Source organism: Corapipo altera, unplaced genomic scaffold, assembly GCF_003945725.1.
Source record: "Corapipo altera isolate COAL_440 unplaced genomic scaffold, ASM394572v1 0, whole genome shotgun sequence".
Classification (NCBI taxonomy): domain Eukaryota; kingdom Metazoa; phylum Chordata; class Aves; order Passeriformes; family Pipridae; genus Corapipo; species Corapipo altera.
Window position 1 is genome coordinate 70,714,147 of NW_020884872.1, and position 16,396 is coordinate 70,730,542.

At 40.0% G+C, this 16,396-nt stretch overlaps 1 protein-coding gene across 1 annotated transcript in view; it reads left to right on the plus strand.

Moving 5' to 3' along the window:
- FLT1 (fms related tyrosine kinase 1) overlaps nucleotides 1–16,396 on the plus strand; it is a 111,334-nt gene that overhangs the window by 33,782 nt on the left and 61,156 nt on the right. Inside the window, exons 7-10 of the mRNA XM_027651768.1 lie at nucleotides 958–1,132; nucleotides 3,047–3,164; nucleotides 5,106–5,275; nucleotides 5,687–5,846. Of these exons, the coding sequence (XP_027507569.1) occupies nucleotides 958–1,132; nucleotides 3,047–3,164; nucleotides 5,106–5,275; nucleotides 5,687–5,846 (623 nt within the window). The remainder of the gene's footprint in view (nucleotides 1–957; nucleotides 1,133–3,046; nucleotides 3,165–5,105; nucleotides 5,276–5,686; nucleotides 5,847–16,396) is intronic.

Sequence of the window (16,396 nt, forward strand, 5' to 3'; positions counted from 1 at the left end):
GGAGTCCTTGTAAAGCTGATAAGAAATTTGACATTAGCTTAAGATTTACAACTCCCATTCCTTTCATGTCAGTTTGATTTATGCTGATGATTCAAGTCAAGATCATTTATTATGTCATTCATTGTGTCTAATTACAAGCTGAAATTATAATTGCATTACATAGGAAAAATTAATGTAATTATTTATTATATACTGTAACCATTTTCTCTAGCATTTTTTCACCCCAGAAGTAAACAACTTAGCAACAAGAATTACTCCAAATATATTATATTGCTCATTGCTGCCTTACCAAACCCCAGCTGGGCACCACACTTGTGAAATTCTGCTTTGTTTTTATTTTTATGGTAACTTAAGGGTACTCAGTGTTTATAAACCACCAACAATGTCCTGGGTTAAATAAACTTCGAGGCCAAAGGTTGAGGGGGAGTTGCAGGAAATAACTCCTCAGACTTTCATTATCTTCAGTTCCACCCTGCCATTCCCTTGCCAAATCTAGTCCATTTTCCATCTGTAGCATTTCCAGAATTCTCCCTTTCTTGTGTTATTGTTCTCTTCTTCTATGTGTCTGCTGCCTACGGCACTGAATCCAGGCACCAAACCATGTACTGCTCTTCATATTGTGATTTTTAGGAGCAAGTCTGGACAATGCAGTGGGGAGAGGGGCATGTTGGTATGGCAGGCTGTACAGAAGGTATGATCTTCCTCTGGAAAGTACTGCTTTAGATGCTGTTACAACTTTGGTGAAGACAGGGATGAATTGCCATATAATGTTGCATATATTTTTTATTGTTGACCCCCTGGAAATGTTAAGCATCTTTTTATTACTTATCTGTGCTGTACAGAGGGATCTGGGGTTTTTTATTAAGTTATGGTGGCAGTACAGTAAAATAAAAATCCTAATAATCATGAAAATTGGCTTGATTAAGCTTTTTGTTTTTCATTTTTTTGCTTTTACAGACAAGGAGAAGAGGTTCCGTAATGCAGCGAATTGACCAGAAGAATACAGAGGCTAATATTTTTTACAGCATCCTTGTTGTTGACAAAGTGCGTGATATTGATAAAGGGCAGTACACCTGCCATGTGAAGAGCGGGCCCTCGATCAAAGCTGTTAACACAACAGTCATTGTTTATGGTAAGAAGTGTTGCAGATTTATAGAATACAGAATGATCATATACCAAGGTCAGTCATATGATAGCTTTACATCTTGACAGAAAGTGGAAGTGAATTTGTAGCATATTCATCATAGGCAGAAAAAGGAAAACAAGGGAGGAAGGGTACTCAGGAGGAAGACCATGTGCCAATTCTTCCATGACCGTTTCTTATTGTTACCAGTAGACACGTTAATGTTCCATTTGATCCATTTTGTCTGCTAAATACTGCAATGACGCTGTCTTCAGTCAGTTCTAGCAGATGCAGTCAGTGAAACCATAGTTTTTTGGGGAAAAAAAGTACAAGCTGAATTTAAATAGAAGAATCTTGTATGGCACTTCATACTTTGCTGTCTCTGAAAAATTAAGAAGATATAGATACCCTAGCTCTGCATGGAGCAGGGAGCTTGTAGATCATTCAAAAATTTAACAAGGACAAGATACTGCAAATCATTAATATGGTTTCACAGTGGGAACCTTAAACAAGTTCCCCGTGATCTGCCTGGGCCTTCTGTGAAGTCTGGCAATTTCTGGCGTTATTTCAAAAGTATGTGAATTAGGGCTTTTGTGCACTGGGACTCCAGGAGAAGCTACCTTCTTTGTGGCATCTTGTTACAAGTAGGACTTTACAGGATCTTTGGGGAACCACTGGTGCTATAGACCAAGTGGCTGATGGGTGTCCTCTACAATCGATTTGTTCATGTTTTCAGTGGTGTATCTTTTCTCTCTCACCTGGAAGTGTGGACTAAGCACCCTGTGTTGGTATTCTTAGAGAGTATTTCAGTCCATTCTCTCTATTTCAGCTCTGGGAGCATAGGATGAATCATGATACCTACTTACTATATTCTTAAACAATTAACTGAAGCTGTCAGAAACGGAGTTTTAGATTAAAATTAAAGTTAGAGAAACTAGAACTGTCAAAGTCAGCCTGTAAACTCTTATTCACATAAGCAGCCCCATCTATGGGATACCTATATTAGAAAGAGCCTCTGTGAATAAAGGCTTGCAGAATCAGGGTTGTATCTTTATAACATGACTTATGTAATTAAACTACTTATTTGTCTTCTGCATGCTATTTTCAATGTACATAGCAAGTTTGAATAAATATTGCACTTGTATAATGGATTTCCCCCATCCTTTTGCAATTCATAATATGAGTAAATATTGGATTGTAAATTTGATAGGTACTATCAAAGGGACATTCAAACAGTTTTTCATTTTTGAATCTTTTATTTTGCACAAGTTGGCAGGGGAGGAAAAGATATTTTCCAATGTATTGTGTGAATTTTGTGTTCTATTGCCTCTGGTAAAAGCCATCAGGTTGCCAGAGAGTTGGAGATATGGGGCAGAACAACTGAAAAAGAGCAAATTCCAGCAGGTTCAGATTGTTCTGTGAAGTGACAAAGATTTGTTTGTTTAATAAAACAGCTGTTTACCAATGATACAGAAAGTTTCTTACTTTTTCCTTTGCTATTTCTCTGAAGGTCCCTTAAATCCTCTTTGGCAGAATATTTTCTTTTGCAACATTAATTGATTCTTTGCCTGTAGAAGTAGAAAGGTCATCTGATCATCTAGTTCAGCTTCCCACATACCAAGAACCACTTAATCTCTTACGCATTTTTTTCTGGATGAAGCACAATATGAATTTGGCTAGACCATATCTTCTCCAAGCAGATTCATGCCCTGGGAACTGTATCTCAGTTTCTTGTATATTTGTGGTATTCTTTTCTATTTTACGGATCTCTAGGAGCTTAGGCTCTATTCTTGTTGTTGCCATGTGGGAACATCAAAATTATTAACGATAATTTTTATTTGGATTCCTATTCTTTTTAGTAGAGCAACTCTTTTTGCAGGAATAAAAATCAGTAATACAGTGCGCTTTTTTATTTTGTTTAAGATAAAATGTTCATTAATTTGAAACGTCGAAGAAAAACTGCGCTGGAGGCTGTAGCTGGAAGAAAATCCTATCGCTTGTCAGTGAAAGTGAAGGCATTTCCCTCTCCAGAGGTTATATGGTAGGACAACAGTTACTTTCAAATATGCATCTTGAACCTCTTCTTAGATGAATAGGACCCCTTGAAATGACAACAAACTGGAGGCAATACAATTCAAAAGTTTATTTGGAAGTTTCAGAGTTGCCCAGGGTTCTAACAATTTATGAGAACATTATTTCCATTTTGCAAGCGCAAAAAAGGAGATCTGGAAAGTTTAAAGTTGAGATCCTCAAATGTGTTGAATATGTCTCCTCTTGAAATCAATGGACATCTCTAGCAGCTTTGACTGAAGTGTCTCATTCAGCTTCACTCAGACTTAGATATGAGACCTGAACTTGCTTTTCAGACAGTAAGAGAAAGAAAAGAAGGTTTTCATTAAAATAGCTGTTTGACTTGAGTCATACAGACATGCACTATTACGAAAAAAAAAAAGGGAGTTGGTGCTATTATGTTGTGATCTGCAGGTTGTAGATCTACTTTAGTGACGGGGGCACTCACTTTATCTCATGTATACTGTGCTAAGAAGTCTTTTGAACAGTTTTTGTATAATCCAAACTATTTTTATATAAAACAATGTTATCTATTCATGATCTGAAGTGTTTTTTTGTTTAAATCGTTTTAAACACCAGTAACTCTGTTCAATTCATTGCACTTCAACAAAATGACAAGACTGATTAAGAAAACAAACCACACATACATGAACAGTGAGAAGTCATGTTACTCACAGCCAGGAATCACTTTTGCTCCAAAAATGTTGTTCCATTTTACAAACCCCTTACATTTATGGCTCCACATGGAAAATTAAGGGGTGAATGTGGCACTGATGCTAGCCATTTATATGGCACATTCTGTTTCTCTAATGGTTGGGCTTATTGACTATATTGACCATTGACATATAGATCCAAAACTCCTGAAATAAAAAAATCTCCAAACATTTGAAAAATAATTTTAAAATTTTTTATTTATTTCTCACTGTGAGGTTGGTCAAACATTAGAACAAGTAATCCAGAGTGGCTGTGGAGTCCTCTATCCTTGGAGATATCCAAAACCATACTGAAAATGGTCTTGGGCAACCTTCTGACCTTGCTTTGTATAGGGGATTGGACTCGACAAAAGCTCTTTCAGCTGTAACTATTCTGTGGTTCTGTAAAATACAGATACAGTGAAATGCCTAAATCCATAGCCCTTTGAACAAATTTTTAGTGCTCCTTCAATAATAGTAAGAGTTTTCTGTAAATACTTATTAAAACCTGTGAATCATTTTGATCAAGTCCATCATCATAGTGAATCTCTATTGCACCCTTCTACTAACATCATGTCAATCTTCTTGCAACTTACTAAAATGTAGTTTACAATGTATTTGAGACTTTGAAGAAAAATGTTGTGCTTCAGGAATCTGTGTGTAAGCAACAGTTAGTACTTTCTATGTTGATTTTCTGTTATCTTTGGAAACATTCACTTGATAGCAGGATATCTGATTCTTAAGTGCTTATCTAATCTACTTACTCTTCCTCTTCCTAAAATCACAGCTGTGCTTAGGCTACTGTAATCCTTTGTCCCAGGATGTATTCTGAGGTCATAAAGAAATGGTCACTGCGGGGATGATGCAACCTTTATTTCCATGAGCGACTCTTAGCCAGAATGGTTGTCTTCTAGACTAAATGGTGGCACAAGCATGGACAATTGGGATCTTCAGAGATAGAGTTGCAATTTTCAGCAACTCTCAAATGCCATAGAGCCCTGTCAGATCCTTAAAAATTTTAATGTATAGAATAGATTTTCTAAAGTTCTTTACAAATATCAGCAATCCTTTTTTAAAGGGAAGGAGAAGCCTCTAGTAAACAGAATCTCAGACTGTAAATCCTTTCCCAAAGATTGAGAAGTGTTGTGAAATGAAGGAACACAGGCAGTTTAACCAAAAATAGTTTACAAAATTTTGATTTTTGGAATTCTGTTAAACAGGTTAAAAGATGGGCTACCTGCTGCTGAAAAATGCGCCCGGTACATAGTTAAAGACTATTCATTAATCATCAAGGATGTTGCTGAGGAAGATGCTGGAAACTACACCATAATATTGAACATAAGACAGTGGAACTTGTCGAAGAATCTTACAGTTACTCTTACAGTAAATGGTGAGTTTGCAACCTGTTCCCATGCTTCTCCTGAACATGTAAACGCTGAATTTTCATTCAGCTGTATTGTCATTGATCTTGCACAGGTCAGGACTTTGTGGGTTTTCTTGCTGACTTGCATGGGCCCAAATACAAGCCTCAGATACTGTGTGGCAGACTGATCTTTGAGTCAGAAGATGGACACTGGTTTTCATTAGAAGGGTTTCTGTCTTCCACAGTCACATACTTATTTGTGATGACTTAAATGTGTTACTAACTGCTCATCTGACTTGATTTAGGACTGCTGGGTTGTTTTGTTCTCCTGGGAAATTTTCTTGTTACTCACACTGCAGGAATGTAGTATTTTTATGATCATGCTAGACATTGGAAATGAACTTGTTTTAATTGCTTTTCGATTTTTACTCTTTACAGTGAAACCCCAGATATACGAAAATGCTGTGTCTTCATTCCCTGATCCCAATCTGTATTTACTGGGCAGCAAACAAGTGCTGACATGCACTGTGTATGGTATTCCTCAGCCTAAAATTACATGGATGTGGTATCCCTGTAAACAAAACCATTATAAAACAAGGTAGGACAACTTTCTTACTTTTATTTAGCATGTCTTCCCTTAATATTACACTTAAATATTTACTTTTTTTTTTTACAAGAATAAAGCTTGCTATAAGCATTGCTTAGTTAGTAAAGTTTGTATTCAGCCAAATATTTAAGCACATACTTAACTGCAGGAATACAAGATGTCATTCAACTAAGTACAACGAACATCTCACACTAAGGGTACTTGCTTTGAGATCAGTCAGAGAATGGACAGCATTTCCTAGAAGCACATGCTATTTTTCCCACTATGCCTTTCTTTGGGATTATGCTAATGACTGTCTTTCTGTGCCCTTCTCACCAAGAGGTGGCACTAGCAATCTCTCCGTTTTCTGGAATAGATATAACCTGAAATTCTCCATTTCGAGGGCAGGTGAGGGCTGCATTTCCTCTATCTGGTATGTTACCCTTGAAGGGCAAGTCACAAAATTCTGAGTATTAATTTATTTTGCAAATAGGTGTAACAGAAAAGAAGTCACATCTTCTAACTAGAGAAACATTGAGAAAGACCTATATGAAAATTTTCAGTCTTTTAGTTTCTTTCAAGAGTTTATACAACTATGCATACTCTGGATTGAAATCTCAGTGCAGCACTGAAGAAACAGTTGTTTCTTTCTTGGGAGCTGGGGTGGTGCTCATCCATTGTCAGATATTTCCTTCTGTCAACAAACACGGATCTGCACTACAGCACAGGAGAGTGTGTCATCAGAAAGAGAAATTAATAACTACAAGCAGGTGTTCAATTATGTGCTAAACTGTAGACTCCATTAAATGTTAATTAGGAGTGTGTTTGAGCAGGTGATCCAAGGAGAAATGTAACAATTTGAATCAGCTACTGGATCTGTTACAAGGTTGTTTCCAGATTTGATTTCAAATTGCTTCATAATTGTTCTGTGATATTCTCTCTAACCCTCTTCCCTTCCTTCTCCTTAAAGTACTCACTGAAAAAGTAGTCTGGAGAACATCATTTATAAAGCTTTGCCTAAAAGGAGTGGAATGACTCCCTCTGAATAATATGGTGACAATTAACTATCACAGAAAGGCATAAATACCCAAGTAATTACATTTTGTTTCCTGCTCCAGGTGGGGAGCAAAGTGGAGTACCTCAGCAGCTGGCACACCTTGCTCGGGCTGATGTCTGTGCCGGTTTGGGTGTTCTCCTTCAAGAACTGGAAAACCCTTTAATCCTACTTATTTCATTACACTTTCCTCTTTGTGCGAGGGAAAGTTTGCCTAAATAACAGATTTAAGGTGCATATACCTTGTGCAGATAAAAAACTTATCTTGTTCTGCCCTTACAGCATTTTTCTTGTATTTACCTGCCCAATGTTAGGTTTCCAATATTAAAATGTTGCTCTGCTTGTGCTCAAGTAGTGCTTATTTCCATGCACAGATGCACCTTGTACCTTAAGTCAATAAACCTCCACAGGTGTATGGCATTCACGGTGTATGGCAGTAGGGATTCTCAGCAAATTTCTGAGTTGTGTGTCACAGGACAGAGCATCTACTCCAAGTGAAAAGATGCTGTTGCTGCAAAGATTGTGCAGATCATGCACAGATCTGTTTGCTCCAGGATTTGTATATGTGTTTAACTTCTCATCACTTGACTAGTGTCACTGCAAGCTGGAGGATGATGCATAGTGCATGTTAGATGCTTTTATTTTTGAAGGACTGTTGCCTACAACCTCCTTAATGGCAACCATTAGGTTATATGGCTGCTTTTTTCAATTTATTTTCAAACCAGTATTTCTGTTTCAGTGATCTAAAAATACCTCAATTAATTCCACTGTTTTTAAAAGCAGATGTAGTTTAATGCTTTGTGATTGATGCAGTCAATTTGCATAACTTTTCTTTCTACTTCAGTCTGGCCAGTAACAAGAGACCAGCCGAACAAAATAATTTCCATAGTTTCCTCATAACAAATTAAAAATTAAAAAAAAAAAAGTTGTAAAATTGCTCAACAAATGTGAATTTTTGAAACATGGAAAGACCAACATCATTAAAATTCCCTGTTCTTTATTTTCTGTTACAATTACTTTATTTGAACCAACTCCATTGCCATTAAACAACTTTCTGTTAGCTAGCTAGCTAACAAGCTAGATAGGTGATAAGATTGTCTTCTGATGGTCACCCCAGCAAGGAAACACAGGTGAGTCAAGAAAAACCATCAGGGGCAAATTGTAATGTTCTGGGGCTTTCTAAAGCTTATGTAGAGCTATTAAATTTAGAGATGACAGGCAAAAGACAGTAGAAGATGCAATGAGAAATAAAAGCAAGTAGGGAAAAAAATAAAATTAGCATTTCTTAAATGATTGAGAATCTTCTTCTCCAGGGCTACCTTACTGCAGTTTACTCTGCTGGTCTGTAGCAGACACATACATTCCCAAACCGAGAAGTCCGCAGTTGCTCAGTGGATATAGCAGAGGACAGCTGGTGGGACACTTGTCCTGCAGTGTCCACCAGCCTCACTGGCCTTTTCTCTACCACTCTGGAGCTGTTCTTTCTGTCCTGGTTTTGGCTCAGGTTGGGTTGTCAGCAGAGGTGTGCAGGGGCAGACAGTTGCAGGACTTGCTGAGGGTCTCCAGAGCGAGGCAGGCTGGGATCCACCTAAAACAGGTCAGTTCTGAGGCTGCAGAACAAGTGTCTGCATGCCAGGAACGTGCTTGATGTTAATGGTTCTTGACCTGAATCTCTTCAGCAGATTTGTGTTTATCTTAAACTGGCCTGGCAGAGATTGCCAAGAAAGGGATGTGGGATACTGCTATTGCTCAGCAGTTATGCAGTGTCATTTGGGGCAAGTTTCTCTCTCTGGACATTTCTGTGTGGGCAGTTCAAGAGATACCTTTGAGCTCTGCCCAAGGTTTAACTGATCTGCCCCTCAGAAACTGCAAACAGACGCCACACTGAAATTTTACTGTAGATGTTCCAACTCTCCTATCACCTTGCTGCAACCCTCTCTCCTTGAGCTATCAGTTTTGCTTAGCTTTAAACTGAATACGAGATTATTATTTTACAACCCTGCCATCACATCAGTCTGTGATTTTTTGGCTTTTGGGTTATTTTCTGTGTGTGTATGTGCTTGAGGGAGAGAGAAACATAAGTGTACTGTGAAGTTGCCTACAAAAACAAAGTCATAGTAAAACTAGTACATAATTCTCTACCTTCCTGACTATAGTGTCAGGATATGAACTCTTCTTGGTGGTAAAATCACCTAATGCTGGGATTGGAAATGGAGGGCTGAATACATGAAGTTGAGGACAGAAGCAGGCAGCAGAGACCAGGGCTGTGCAGCAATGCTGAAGCTGGTGCTGCTGCCAAAGAGCTAATTTCAGGAAACCAAAACATTTGCAGCGCTCTGATGTGTGAGGGTCCTCACTGAAATCACTACGGATATGACACAGAGTGATAAGAAGGGAATATCACCTCCCTTAGAGACTTGTATGCAGTATAAAGGCAGGGTCATGTGAATGACTTTCTATAAAAATAGTTTTCTATTAAATTTCAACAGAAATAGCTCTCCAGCACTGCAGAGGGAGGAAGAGGAGCATTTCTGGGAGGAAAAAAATAGAGGTTTTCCTTGAAACTTCTGCAGACATACAGAAAGACTGAAACTAGCATAATGACATTGCACGGGCAGACTCCCACTGACTTCAGTGAAAGAGGAGGCAGGCCATGTGTGCATAGCAGTCTAATTGCATTTCTGCATTGTTTATGTCAGTGTATTAATAAGGGATTGAAAGGCAGAATCATTAGGATGTACTTGGAGAGATGATCAGGGGAAACCAGATTTGGAACATCAGTGAGGTATGTAAAATGAACAAGTAAAGAACAAATGTTAATTGTACTTAATTAGAAATGTACTGAACCACCCAAATTTAATTGTTGGATGTCTGCAAACATTGATGCCCATTAGTTTGTCCACAGCAACTGGTTTTGTTCCCTGTGCCATCTTCTATTTTCAGGAAAGGGAAACCTGAGTCCTTAGAGCTGGTAAAAGTAGGTCAGATGCCATTAATAAACAGGTAGTTCTAAAATGCCTTTGTTTCATTTGACATGTGGCTAGATCCTCAGCTCTAAATTCACACTGTCTGAGGATCCGGCTGATGGTCTTTTTAGCTTCCACCCTGTGCTATAAGAAATCTTCTTACAGCAATCTAGTAATGTAAAGGTACTTATGGGTACACCAAAAAATTACACTAGCTATTCCCTTATTTTGCTGCAGTTGGGGAAATAGATTAGTGTAAAAAAAAAATCAAACTCTGTGATTTTTTTACGTATCTCTCAAAAAATGCAGATGAACTGCCATGACTGTACATTGTAGCAGCATGGACTTGCAGGGAATTTGAAACCAAAAGAAAGAGAGGAGTGAAATAGCATCTGATCTGCTTCAGCCTGAACACGCAATATGTTGAAGTATCTCATTCTGCACTTCCACTGGGACCCAAAATTCAATGCTTGCTTGCAAACACATTCTTTCCTCTGAAAACACCTAGTGGGACTGTATCCTTGTCTTCAGTCAGTATTATAGAATTTTAAAATATTTTTTACTATTTTGTTTGCAAAATGCCATATGAATCAGACCTGGCGCATACATATGGTTACATAAGCTTGACAAATACATACTTTACACCAAGTACAGTTTGCCCCAGTCTGTCCTCAGTGTAAGATGCTGATGAATTTATTCTGCAAACTAGAAATAACTTCCTTATGGGTCTTAGTTGAACCAGAACCTTAAGCTTTCAAATTTTGAAATTTCTAGTTTTCAAATCACTTCAAACCAAATTTAAAAAAATAAACTAAACCAAGAAGTATCATCGTTCAAACTTAAAACACAAGAACTACAGCAAGATCCAGGTGGTCAGGGATGCTCTGCTTAGCATCAGACTTTTATTCTCACTCACCTATGGTTTTTTTACTTGCTCTCCCCTTTTTTTTTTTCTCATAGTTTCTTTTTTTTCCCTCTTGTTGCCTTCACAGGATGGTCTCTTGGCTTGACTATGTGCAGTCTTAGGGAAAAACACATAAGGGCCACACAGATCGTGGGACGTTACTGATTGATCTTTTACTCCCCGTGGCCCAGCCCATAGAATATACAATGTGTGACAGGCTGTATGTGGGGACTGCACGATGTGAGCGAGGCCCCGCACGCTGGCGGTGTTCGAACCAGTGGGGCGTCCCAGCCCGTAGCCAGAAACCTGCTCCTGCACTAGCAGGGGCTCCGGGCCAAAGGAAGGCACCAGGTCAAACTCTGTGTGTGCTTAGGAGCGATTATGAATGGAGTACTATTACTGGATCTAGTACACCTTTTACAAAAATATACAAACTTTAGTTAGCATCCTTTTTCCTTTTATGTGTATGCCTTTCAAAAAGCCTTTGCAGAAGGCTTTGAACAGATATGTCATGTGAGGTAAGCTTGTGCTCAGAAAAAAATACTCTGTTAAAAAATAGAAAACAGAGGTTAAGAGGGAACAACCAGTTCTTGCAGAGTAGGGAGGCGACCAGTGAAGTTTCTCAGGAGCTGGTGCTGGGGTCTGTACTTGTCAACATGTTCAGAAATAACGCGTAAAAGATGGTAAGGAGGTGTCAGAGTCTGATGATGATACCAAGTTATGCAGATTTGTAAGGATGAGGGGCTGATTGCGAAGAAATGCAGAACTGTATGAACCTGGGTATCCAAGTGACAAAGTGGCAGGGTGAAATTCGCTTAAGATAAATGTGCATGATATACACAGGAAAAAAAAATCTGCTTTCATATGTACGATACATGTAAAAAGGCTATTGGCTGGTCATTACTACCACAAAGAGGGATCTGAGTGTTGTGATAGATGTGTTTGTGAAAATGATCACCATCATGAGCAGCTCAAAAAGCAAATCAAGTGTTAGGAATTACCAGGAAAGAAATAAAGACTGGAATAAAGAACACCATGATAACTCCACAAATCCATAAATTACCGAGATCTTTTATACCGTGAGCATTTCTGATCCTTTCATTTCAAAGGATGCAGCAAACTGGGAGGCACACAAGGAGTGGCATCAAAAAGGGTTAAAGGAATTTCAGGGAATGAGAGGAATGTGTGAGGGACCAGTGAGGAAGGAGGTCAAGTCTCTGCAGACCAAAAAAGAGGTGATTTGGGGGCTACAAGATAGAGATCTACAAATTTGTGATCTACACACATGTCTGAGAAGCAATTGCGTATGTCTTTTCCAGTTCAAAAAGTAGGGACCATTAAATGAAGACAAGAAGAGCACAATTTGGAACAGAAAGAGGATATAGCTCTTTGTGCAGTGGATAGCATATCTGTGAAACTCCTCACCAGAGGATTCTGGGGGTTTGAAAAGTTTGTGCAAAGTCTTGGAAGAGAAATCCACTGAAGTGTAGAAACAGTCTCCATTGCGGGAAGTTCCTGAGCTGATAATAATTGGTGACTGGGGGAGTATTAGGAGGAAGTATCTGAAGTTAGTCCTGCTCTTACTCATCCCCAACCATCTGCATATGGTCATTGTTGGGACAGGATATGGGGTAGATGGATCCTTGGTCTTACATCCATGTCTGTCAGTATTTTCTCTTCCTGTTTTCCCTCTAATCAACTCCCCTCTCTCCTTAGAAATGTTTCCCTCCATTCTTTCTCATCCCTTCCTTGTTTTCTGCCTGCACTTCCAGTCCCTCAATCCAGTCAGCCCAGAGTTACTCTCAGACCCCTACTTGGAGTGAAGCTGAAAACAAATCATCCTGAAAAACACAACCTCTGTGCAGCAATAGGTCCTCCGTCTCTTTGCTAATCACTGGAAAATGGAAAGGGTGTGAGTTGTGCCTCCAGCTTGTCAGTAAGACAGGGAGTATTAAGAACTACGTAAATAGGTTAGTAAGCTGTTACTCCTTTCTACAACCAAGAGGATCCACTCAGCACAGCAAAGGAAGGGGATTTTGACACTGTGAGAAGGAAGATGTTGCAGATACACAGATCTTGGAAGGTTATAGATGTAAGGTTATGTCTAGAAGTTGAGTGAGCTATCAAAAGTGAGTTGTGCATGAAAAAGAACCTATGCAAGAAGCGTCTGAATGGTATCTTGGACTTTATATATAGGGAACATAAATCTGAAATAAAAAAAATAGAGTTGACACTGTAGGTAGAGGTTTCATGGACTTTCTCTTTAGGATTCTGACTGTTCAACCAGATCACAAGACCCTCTTCCTTGCAGTACTACAGCCTATTAAAATCAGACACATTTTTCCCCACAAAGAAATTCTAGGTGTTTGTGAAAATCTCATACTTTGAGTGATAATTCTATAGTTCCAGCAAAAATCCAGCTCCTCTATGGAGGACGTGATTGTTGCTTTTGGACAGAGAAAGTGGAGGCTGAGTCTCGGGATTGCATGGGACATGAGAGCGATTATAGTCTAGTAAAGGAGGGAACAGAGGTGGGTAATAAGGAAGGAAGGGAGGTTTGGCTGAAATATGATAGTAATTTGTGTCCGTGAAGAAACAAGAAACAAGATCAAGAAGCAAAATATAGTTATCCGATAAGACAAGGTCAGAAAATTTCAGGTAACCTCAGGATGTACAGACACGTGAAAAATTACTTTCAAATGGCGTTATGTTCCCTAATGGCCAGGAGTCTCAAGTGTTGGGAAAGAAATTGGAAACAGAATGGAGTTTTTTGTGACCTTCAGCCTCAATCATTTGCATTTTTTGTTGTGAGTAGCTGATGTTGCAAGGTGCTCAGGTGTGCAGATATAGAAGTGATTTTTTTCCTGTGGAAATGTGAGCATGCGCTGATGAATGGTTGAAAGTTGGGGTAGGTAATACTGCTGCTGATCTTACTGCTGCTTTTGAGATAGCTCAAATCAATCATGTTTCCATGGAAGCATATTGGAACAGTTCAGGGCAAGTCATAATGTTTGGAAAGGATGAGGATGAAAAGGAAACACTATCTCATTATCTGGTTGCATGTAGATAATAGCAAGAAAGGCAGTATGCAGCTATCAAATACTTTCTTTTTTGATAGAACCATGGAAATACACAACATATGCCATACACCCTACTGTTTTCAAAGATGCCGACCAGGAGGATGAGGCATTTGTGACATCAGGGATCTCCCCTAGAGAACATACTTACTCTCCAGATATCCCCCTCAATGGGGAAACAAATCATTTTACAAAACAGAAAAAAACCTCAGTCCTCCCTCTGGCAAGTGAACAGTACACCAGGGCCCTATCCCAGCCTAATGTACGGAAGCCACTTAGAAATCCTCCAGCCACCCCATAGGCTGTCAGTGAATAGTTTCTCAGCACGGTGTCCTTGGTCACAAGTTGCACCTACTCTGGAGACAAAGGTTGAGGAGTGCCAATGGAGAGTTGCTGCACTCTGAGAGTCATGAGTGTATCTGAAGTGAGATGTGCTGGTGATATCCCATCTGCTCGTGGTAGGCAAATGTTGATACTATGATGGGAAGAAGTAGAGACCAGTGGCAGTGTGAGCAGAGAGGAGAAGGAGTCATGGAAGGGAGGAATATGCACCACTTTCACTAGGATTTCTTATGTGGCATTCCTTGCTAAGTTTCTACATAAATATAAATAAACAAATAAACAATATACAGTGTAAAATATATCAAGTTCCTATGCTTTGTAGACTTCCTCCTAGCCCCACTAATCCCCATATTGGGAAAGGTACTTGGGATGAGCTCCCAGCTGCAGCTTTGCCACCAAATGCAGTGGGACCAGTGTTTCAATCTCTAACTTATTGGTTTTGATCTAGAGCAGGAACATTTGGACCAAAGCTTCTGAGAATCACAGACTCATAGGCACAGACAAAGCTGGCAGGGGGCCAGCAGATGTTCTCCCCTTCCCCCTTATAAAGCACGTTTCACAAACTGTACATGATCCTGCTACTATTTTTCCTCTCTGTTTCCTGCTTCAGATTGACTCAATATTCCCAGGGACGCGTGGCTACACCAGCCCTATGCTACCAATTGCACAGTGCTGGATGCTGAGGCACAGAGCTGGCGAGGCCCATGTCATTCAGATTTTTTTGATAACTTCCAAATGAAAAACAGTTCCTATGTATTCTTTACAATTCCAGGAATTCCCAGAGTTCCTGTCTTAAGTTAGTGTTGTCACCATTGCCTCTTGAAAGATGTGAGTCAGCCCAACTGGGATTTGTAGTAGCATTGCCCCGATACTGCTAGGAATAGATTGCTGCTCTTTAAAAAAGAAAGGTGCTGAGAAAAGTATTGTGACTGCCATTAATCACTCTAAAAAATGGGCAGTATTACTGACAGGATGGCTTCCCCTGGCTTCCTAGTACTGGTGCAACTGACAAATACTATCAATTGACAAGCACTGCCTCAGTGATTGAGTGTGATCAAGGCTTCCAGTGGCTTTACCAAGAGGAATGCTTAGAGAGTTGAATGGGATGTTACAGGAGGTAACAATTGCAATGGCCTCTGGTATCACAAAGGAGGAATTGGGAGGGAGGAGCTGGGAAGACAAGGAGATAGAGAAGAGTGTTTTTCCAGCGGGTCTGGGGAATGAGGCTCTTCCACTGGTATTTTTCATTGTACTGTTTGAACTGCAAACTACAGTACTGTCTTTGGGATGGGGAAGACGTGTCTGGTCAGGCTGGATGTGGCGCTTTCATTTAGAACTGACTGTCATGCTTGGGGTCAAGCTAGTCCTGTGAATAATTGCACAAATCACTTAGCTCCTCTGCTCTGCTACAAATCACTGGGGTGACAACAGAACAGCTTTTCTTCTGAGACGAGTAGTTTAATCGTCAGGACTTTAGCTTGGAGCTGGTTTGTAGTTAGATTTCGGTGACATACATCAAGATGACATGAAGTACACTCTTACCCTGGAAACTTTTCCCCATTGATAGTTATAAATACACCACACTATTGTGCTTGGCGTGCTGTATACTAATAGACGTGAGGGCTCTGAAACTCATTAGGAAAGGGAGCGGGCCACTGAGCAGAGTGAGGACAGTGTGAAGCGAAGGTTGATCACCATAGCCTTGTCCAGGATAAGCCATGGGAGTTTTCTTATCTCACTTTGGCAGGAGGTGCTGCTAGCTTCCTGTGCGAAATCAGGAGCATATGCAGCTTTCCTCTTGTTGTTTGGCTTCCTCCGCTACACAAGACGGTTCCCAGCACTGTGATTATCTTTGCATCTTCAAACATGGCACACTCTGCTTCCTCAAGGGCTTGATGTATTCTTGAGAAGCAGGCTGGCTCCTCTCCCCCAGGCCACTTCTCCAGGGCCCCTGCCGGTGCCAGCTCCGCACATCACAAACCCTTTATAAAGCTGGACTTAACTTCTGGTTGCATAAACCACCCCCAGCCTTTCCAAAGTCATGCAAATTCCTGATGAGATGAGCAGGTCTGACGGCAGAAGGAGCCCTGCACCATAGGCAGAGACGCTCTCACCCCTCTTTCCCCCTGTGCTGGGCTTCTCTTGAAACCCGACAGTTAGCGGCTCCTGTTTTTCCAAAGGAATAGCCGTTTTCTCAGACACATGCCTGTGCGGGCGGG